Source organism: Entelurus aequoreus, linkage group LG16, assembly GCF_033978785.1.
Source record: "Entelurus aequoreus isolate RoL-2023_Sb linkage group LG16, RoL_Eaeq_v1.1, whole genome shotgun sequence".
In the NCBI taxonomy this organism is placed as follows: Eukaryota; Metazoa; Chordata; class Actinopteri; order Syngnathiformes; family Syngnathidae; genus Entelurus; species Entelurus aequoreus.
Window position 1 is genome coordinate 1,158,112 of NC_084746.1, and position 8,038 is coordinate 1,166,149.

At 42.2% G+C, this 8,038-nt stretch overlaps 1 protein-coding gene across 2 annotated transcripts; it reads right to left on the reverse strand.

Moving 5' to 3' along the window:
* Positions 1 to 387: 387 nt before the first annotated feature.
* On the reverse strand, positions 388 to 2,291 carry neurod6b (neuronal differentiation 6b). Of its 2 annotated transcripts, none has more exons than XM_062023403.1 (2): positions 2,168 to 2,291; positions 388 to 1,903 (listed from the first exon to the last, which is right to left on the reverse strand). In XM_062023403.1, the coding sequence occupies exon 2, from the start codon at positions 1,896 to 1,898 to the stop codon at positions 870 to 872; it is 1,029 nt and encodes a 342-aa protein (XP_061879387.1). In that variant the 5' UTR covers positions 1,899 to 1,903; positions 2,168 to 2,291; the 3' UTR covers positions 388 to 869. The 2 variants fall into 2 exon arrangements, with proteins under 2 accessions (XP_061879387.1, XP_061879388.1); XM_062023404.1 differs by having other exon boundaries at positions 388 to 1,900; positions 2,168 to 2,272.
* Between the last annotated feature and the right edge of the window lie 5,747 nt (positions 2,292 to 8,038).

Here is an 8,038-nt window from a genome sequence, read left to right on the forward strand (position 1 = left end):
ACATTTGACTGACAAAGATGGTCAGATCGCTTTAAAGAAACAAATTTGAAGAGGATTAAAACGAAAATGTATGTTTTAAAACGAAAATGTGAATAAGAGACTCTGGGAAGCAGATTGTGTTGCCTGGCTAACATCCAACATCTTAAAGTCGTCCAACTGTGGGTTTTTTCTGCGCCTACAATTCCCCAAAACACTTTTTTTTAAGTCTGAAAAATAACTTTAAGACAATATCAGCTTGCAGGAAAAAAAAATGACAACGAAATAAAAACAAACATATTTTTGATTTTCGTTTTTTTTTCCCCCCCCAATAATTTATCGATTTATTATTAAATGTCCGCCACGGAACACAAACTTCACGATTTCGAACAAGTTGGCAGAAAGAAAGAAAAAAGAGAGTCGGTGCAAAATTGAAAGAAAACACTTTGATGTGATTGCATATCAATAATGATGTGGTCCCTTTTTAAGGCATAATAAATATTGTCAATGAAATACAACAATAAAATCAAACAATCTTTCACATGAAATGCACTAATGTGTCATTTTTCATAAATAAATAAATACATCATAATAGTCATTTTACATTCACCTATTTACTGCACACAAATAAATGTCTTTTTTTAAATATTAATACTGCCGGCGTTTTATGTCATGATTTTAACATTTATGATTGCATTGCATAGCTTTAATTTGCCTTTATTGCTCGCGCCAATCTCCAAATAAATAGAATGGATCCAATTTCGTGTCATTCCAAATTAAACGTAACGAATTGTTGTGCGTCAAAGTCTGGTTTGTGCTTCAAAAGTCCAATCTTCTCGTCTAAAGTGCAGACTTTGATGGAGTTTCTGCGAGCAAATAAAAGCCAGAGTTGGTTAGTTGTGAAAAGGCGCATTGAGCTCCGCCTGTGCGGGGAACGACTGGCCGCGGACGTGCAGGTCGTACGGGTAGCGGCCCTCCGGGGCCACCCGGTACATGGAGCCGTGCGCCAGGGCCGCGCGCCCCGGAGCCCCGCAGTAGCGCACCCCGTAGTGGCTCCCCTTGCCGTAGTCCGGGGGCTCGTCGTGCTTCAGCGAGAAAATGCCGTTCAAGTTCCCCGGCGGGCTCAGCTGGCTCTCAAAAGGCGGGCTCCCGGCCTCCGGGGACGGGTTCTCGTACAGGAAGGGCTCGTAGGCGCCGCCGTAGCCGTACGGGCGGAAGGGCTTGGAGGAGCCGTCTAAGCCGTCTAAGCCGCCGCTGTTCCCGGGGGGCGTGCTCACGTCCGGGTAGGAGGAGGACGAGTACACCGGCTCGTAGGGCGGCCGCCCGGAGAACATGACCTCCCCGTTGTGGTCCGTGAGGAAGTTCCGGGCGTTGAGCTGCAGACACCCGGCCACCAGGTTGGTGGTGGGCTGCGAGAGTCCCTTACACAAAGTCTGCACGAAGGCCAGCAGGTCGGGTCTCTTCCCCGCGCTCAGGGTCTCCGACAGGGCCCAGATGTAGTTCTTAGCCAGCCTCAAGGTCTCGATCTTGGACAGTTTCTGCGTCTTGGAGTAGCACGGCACCACCTTGCGGAGGCTCTCCAGCGCCGCGTTCAGGCCGTGCATGCGGCTCCTCTCCCGGGCGTTGGCCTCGTGGCGGCGCATCCTGGAGCGGTCGTGCTGCTCCTTGGCCGGCTTCTTCTTGCGGGGGCCCCGCTTCTTGTGGACGAGCCCGGCGCCCTCCTCGTCTCCTCGCTCGTCCTCGTCGCCGCGCTCAGAGCCCGCGTCGTCGCCGGCGGACGTGCAGGGCAAGTCGTCGTCGTCGTCTTCGCCGCCGCCGCGGTGCTCCTGCAGGCCGCCCGAGGGTGGAGCGTCGCGGGGGAAACTGGCACCGAAGCGCGGCTCGATCGTGTGCGTGTCCTCGAATGGCAGAGTCAGCATCATTCCTGCTGGACACAACATCATTCCTGCTTCGTTAGGATGGACACAACATCATTCCTGCTTCGTTAGGATGGACACAACATCATTCCTGCTTCGTTAGGATGGACACAACATCATTCCTGCTTCGTTAGGATGGACACAACATCATTCCTGCTTCGTTAGGATGGACACAACATCATTCCTGCTTCGTTAGGATGGACACAACATTTGTGGACATACAAACATATTTGACAATGACATTCAGTAAAAAATAACAACTAAATAAAACTCACCCAAGAAGCAACAAGCATGTTTTAAATCTTCTTCTTCTGCTGCTGCTCAACCTGCAAAATAATAACAAGAACTAACTCGCCTTCTGCTCCTCCTCTTCTTCTTCCTCTCTCTCTTCTTCTCTCCTGCAGCCTGCATGGCACACTTTATATACAAACCCCGTTTCCATATGAGTTGGGAAATGGTGTTAGATGTAAATATAAACGGAATACAATGATTTGCAAATCCTTTTCAAGCCATATTCAGTTGAATATGCTACAAAGACAACATATTTCATGTTCAAACTCATAAACTTATTTTTTTTTTGCAATGAATCATTAACTTGGAATTTCATGGCTGCAACACGTGCCAAAGTAGTTGGGAAAGGGCATGTTCACCACTGTGTTACATGGCCTTTCCTTTTAACAACACTCAGTAAACATTTGGGAACTGAGGAGACACATTTTTGAAGCTTCTCAGGTGGAATTCTTTCCCATTCTTGCTTGATGTACAGTTTAAAGGCCTACTGAAAGCCACTACTAGCGACCACACCGTCTGATAGTTTATATATCAATGATGAAATCTTAACATTGCAACACATGCCAATACGGCCGGGTTAACTTATAAAGTGACATTTTAAATTTCCCGGGAAATATCCGGCTGAAACGTCGCGGTATGATGACGTATGCGCGTGACGAAGTCAGAGTAACGGAAGTTATGGTACCCCGTAGAATCCTATACAAAAAGCTCTGTTTTCATTTCATAATTCCACAGTATTCTGGACATCTTTTGCAATTTGTTTGATGAACAATGAAGGCTGCAAAGAAGACAGTTGTAGGTGGGATCGGTGTATTAGCAGCGGACTACAGCAACACAACCAGGAGGACTTTGTTGGAGAGCAGACGCGCTAGCCGCCGACCTCACCTTGACTTCCTACGTCTCCGGGCCGCCAAACGCATCGGGTGAAGTCCTTCGTCCTTCTGCCGATCGCTGGAACGCAGGTGAGCACGGGTGTTGATGAGCAGATGAAGGCTGGCTGGCGTAGGTGGAGAGCTAATGTTTTTAGCATAGCTCTGTGCGGTCCGGTTGCTAAGTTGCTAAGTTAGCTTCAATGGCGTCGTTAGCACAGCATTGTTAAGCTTCGCCAGCCTGGAAAGCATTAACCGTGTATTTACATGTCCACGGTTTAATAGTATTGTTGATTTTCTATCTATCCTTCCAGTCAGGGCTTTATTTTCTATATGCAGTTAAAGCACGATGCTATCACGTTAGCTCGTAGCTAAAGCATTTCGCCGATGTATTGTCGTGGAGATAAAAGTCACTGTGAATGTCCATTTCGCGTTCTCGACTCTCATTTTCAAGAGGATATAGTATCCCAGGTGGTTTAAAACACAAATCTGTGATCTACAATAGAAAAAGGAGAGAGTGTGGAATCCAATGAGCCAGCTTGTACCTAAGTTACGGTCAGAGCGAAAAAAAATATGTATTTCACTGCATTCTAGTCTATCACTCTAACGTTCCTCATCCACGAATCTTTCATCCTCGTTCAAATTAATGGGGTAATGGTCCGAATCGCTCTAGCTGCGTTGAAAACAATAGGAAAATATGAGGGAGTGAACAACTGACAACGTCACGCTACTTCCGGTAGGGGCAAGTTATTTTTTATCAGAGACCAAAAGTTGCGAACTTTATCGACGTTGTCTATACTAAATCCTTTCAGCAAAAATATGGCAATATCGCAAAATGATCAAGTATGACACATAGAATGGATCTGCTATTCCCGTTTAAATTAAAAAAATTCATTTCAGTAGGTCTTTAAGTTGTTCAACAGTCCGGGGGTCTCCCTTGTGCTATTTTAGGCTTCATAATGCGCTACATATTTTCAATGGGAGACAGGTCTGGACTACAGGCAGGCCAGTCTAGTACCCGCACTCTTTTACTATGAAGCCACGTTGATGTAACACGTGGCTTGGCATTGTCTTGCTGAAATAAGCAGGGGCGTCCATGGTAATGTTGCTTGGATGGCAACATATGTTGCTCCAAAAGCTGTATGTACCTTTCAGCATTAATGGTGCCTTCACAGATGTGTAAGTTACCCATGTCTTGGGCACTAATACACCCCCATACCATCACACATGCTGCCTTTTACACTTTGCGCCTAGAACAATCCGGATGGTTCTTTTCCTCTTTGGTCCGGAGGACACGACGTCCACAGTTTCCGAAAACCATTTGAAATGTGGACTCGTCAGACCACAGAACACTTTTCCACTTTGTATCAGTCCATCTTAGATGAGCTCAGGCCCAGCGAAGCCGACGGCGTTTCTGGGTGTTGTTGATAAACGGTTTTCGCCTTGCATAGGAGAGTTTTAACTTGCACTTACAGATGTAGCGACCAACTGTAGTTACTGACAGTGGTTTTCTGAAGTGTTCCTGAGCCCATGTGGTGATATCCTTTACACACACTTGTTGATGCAGTACAGCCTGAGGGATGGAAGGTCACGGGCTTAGCTGCTTACGTGCAGTGATTTCTCCACATTCTCTGAACCCTTTGATGATATTACGGAGCGTAGATGGTGAAATCCCTAAATTCCTTGCAATAGCTGCTTGAGAAAGGTTGTTCTTAAACTGTTCAACAATTTGCTCAGGCATTTGTTGACAAAGTGGTGACCCTCGCCCCATCCTTGTTTGTGAATGACTGAGCATTTCATGGAATCTACTTTTATACCCAATCATGGCACCCACCTGTTCCCAATTATCCTGTTCACCTGTGGGATGTTCCAAATAAGTGTTTGATGAGCATTCCTCAACTTTATCACTATTTATTGCCACCTTTCCCAACTTCTTTGTCACGTGTTGCTGCCATCAAATTCTAAAGTTAATGATTATTTGCAACAAAAAAATAAAGTTTATGAGTTTGAACATGAAATATGTTGTCTTTGTAGCATATTCAACTGAATATGGCTTGAAAAGGATTTGCAAATCATTGTATTCCGTTTATATTTACATCTAACACCATTTCCCAACTCATATGGAAACGGGGTTTGTAGATTAGATTATCTTTAAAGTAGGCTGTTCTCCCAGGGAGGGTCCTCTCACCTCACCTGTGCATGCTCTGGACCTCAGACTGCAGGCGTGACCTCAACCCCTGGACATTACTGAATAGAGCAGGACTGGGCAATTATTTTGACTCGGGGGCCACATTTAGAGAAACACATGTGACTGGGGGCCGGTATATCTATTTTTAGGAACACTAATACAAAACCTCACAATAAAGTCTGATTGAATGCTAAAAACGTCATGACAGACCGCCTTAAAAAACGTAATGGAATTTTACATTTTTCTACGAAGGATAAAACACTGAATATTGACTAAATATGAACATCACACCCCCTTTCCATCCACACATTGTACAATTGAGTGAAAAGCCACAAAAATGCAACAAACAGTGAAATATGAACGCGAAGGGTACAAAATAAACTCACCTACAATCTGATATATCACTAAGCTTTAGACCTTTGTTGTGAAAGTCTCCTTCCGCGTCTGTGGAAACGCTTCCCGCCCACACTGCTTGGTGCCTCGTCTGAGCTGCTGTGACGTAGATTACCATAGTAACTAATTAGATGACCATAGTAACTAATTAGATTAGCATAGTAACTATTTAGATGACCATAGTAACTAATTAGATTACCATAGTAACTAATTAGATGACCATAGTAACTAATTAGATTAGCATAGTAACTATTTAGATGACCATAGTAACTAATTAGATTATCATAGTAACTAATTAGATGACCATAGTAACTAATTAGATTATCATAGTAACTAATTAGATGACCATAGTAACTAATTAGATTATCATAGTAACTAGTATATCATCCAAAAGCGCAGATTCCAACCATTGAAATACTTAGTATTAGGGATGTCCGATAATGGCTTTTTGCCGATATCCGATATTCCGATATTGTCCAACTCTTTAATTACCGATACCGATATCAACCGATACCGATATCAACCGATATATGCAGTCGTGGAATTAACACATTATTATGCCTAATTTGGACAACCAGGTATGGTGAAGATAAGGTACTTTTTAAAAAAATTAGTAAAATAAGATAAATAAATTAAAAACATTTTCTTGAATAAAGAAGAAAGTACAACAATATAAAAACAGTTACATAGAAACTAGTAATGAATGAAAATGAGTCAAATGAAGTGTTAAAGGTTAGTACTATTAGTGGAGCAGCAGCACGCACAATCATGTGTGCTTACGGACTGTATCCCTTGCAGACTGTATTGATATATATTGATATATAATGTAGGAAGCAGAATATTAATAACAGAAAGAAACAACCCTTTTGTGTGAATGAGTGTAAATGGGGTGGCTTGGTGCACTAATTGTAAGTGTATCTTGTGTTTTTTATGTTGATTTAATAAAAAAAAAAAAAAAAACGATACCGATAATAAAAAAAAAAACGATACCGATAATTTCCGATATTACATTTTAATGCATATATCGGCCCATCTCTACTTAGTATAGTTGAATACTTATAAAAGATGAGTGCACATCATAATGGTAGCTACACTTTCCATCTTAAAGATCTATTGAATATACTGCTATAATGTATACACAATATATATTGAATATACTGCTATAATGTATACAGAATATATATTGAATATACTGCTATAATGTATACAGAATATATATTGAATATACTGCTATAATGTATACAGAATATATATTGAATATACTGCTATAATGTATACAGAATATATATTGAATATACTGCTATACTGTATACAGAATATATATTGAATATACTGCTATAATATATACAGAATATATATTGAATATACTGCTATAATGTATACAGAATATATATTGAATATACTGCTATAATGTATACAGAATATAGTGGTACACTGGTATACCGATACACATACTAAATATGCCGGTACATTGGTACACTAGTACACTTGTATACTGGTACACTATTACACTGGTATGCAGAATGTACCAGTATAGTTAATATACTGGTACAATGGTATACTGGTTCTGTATATTGCTGCCATCTGCCACTAACATCAAATGGCAGCCCGGGCCACGCGCTCACCAATCCCGTGGGACCTGGGTGCACAGCACGGAGAAGCTGATGAGTGTGTGTGTGTGTGTGTGTGTGTGTGTGTGTGTGTGTGTGTGTGTGTGTGTGTGTGTGTGTGTGTGTGTGTGTGTGTGTGTGTGTGTGTGTGTGTGTGTGTGTGTGTGTGTGTGTGTGTGTGTGTGTGTGTGTGTGTGTGTGTGTGTGTGTGTGTGTGTGTGTGCGTGTGTGTAGTATAGTTACTAAACGAGTCAACACATTAAAATATCTGGCAACACCAGCATAAGTGTGTCTTGCCGACAGTCGAGCGTGGCGGTCCCAGCGTTGCCTTAAGAGGATGCACGAGTGCTGATGGCGCTAGGAGAGCTGTGGTTGATTAAAGATAATCAACAATTCTGTGACATTGTAAAGGAGAGCAAAAGTCCTCTACTGTGGGAAATGGTACTTTTTATTACATTATCTTGACAAGGGACAATACTACAGAAAGTAAACTTCGATATACTCTAGAGTAGTTAGTCCAGTATAGATGTACTATCACTGATTTATTACACAAGGGACAATGCTACAGAAAGTAAACATAAATATACTGTAGAGTAGTTAGTCCAGTATAGATGTACTATCACTGATTTATTACATTATCTTGACAAGGGACAATACTACAGAAAGTAAACTTCGATATACTCTAGAGTAGTTAGTCCAGTACAGATGTACTATCACTGATTTATTACATTATCTTCCTGTACTTCCTGCCTTTACCCATTCAACCTCTTTTCACCCGCACATCACCTACCGTCT

Bases quoted from the DNA above. Each gene is read 5' to 3' on its own strand.
- neurod6b (XM_062023403.1), bottom strand. From the start codon at position 1,898: ATGATGCTGACTCTGCCATTCGAGGACACGCACACGATCGAGCCGCGC.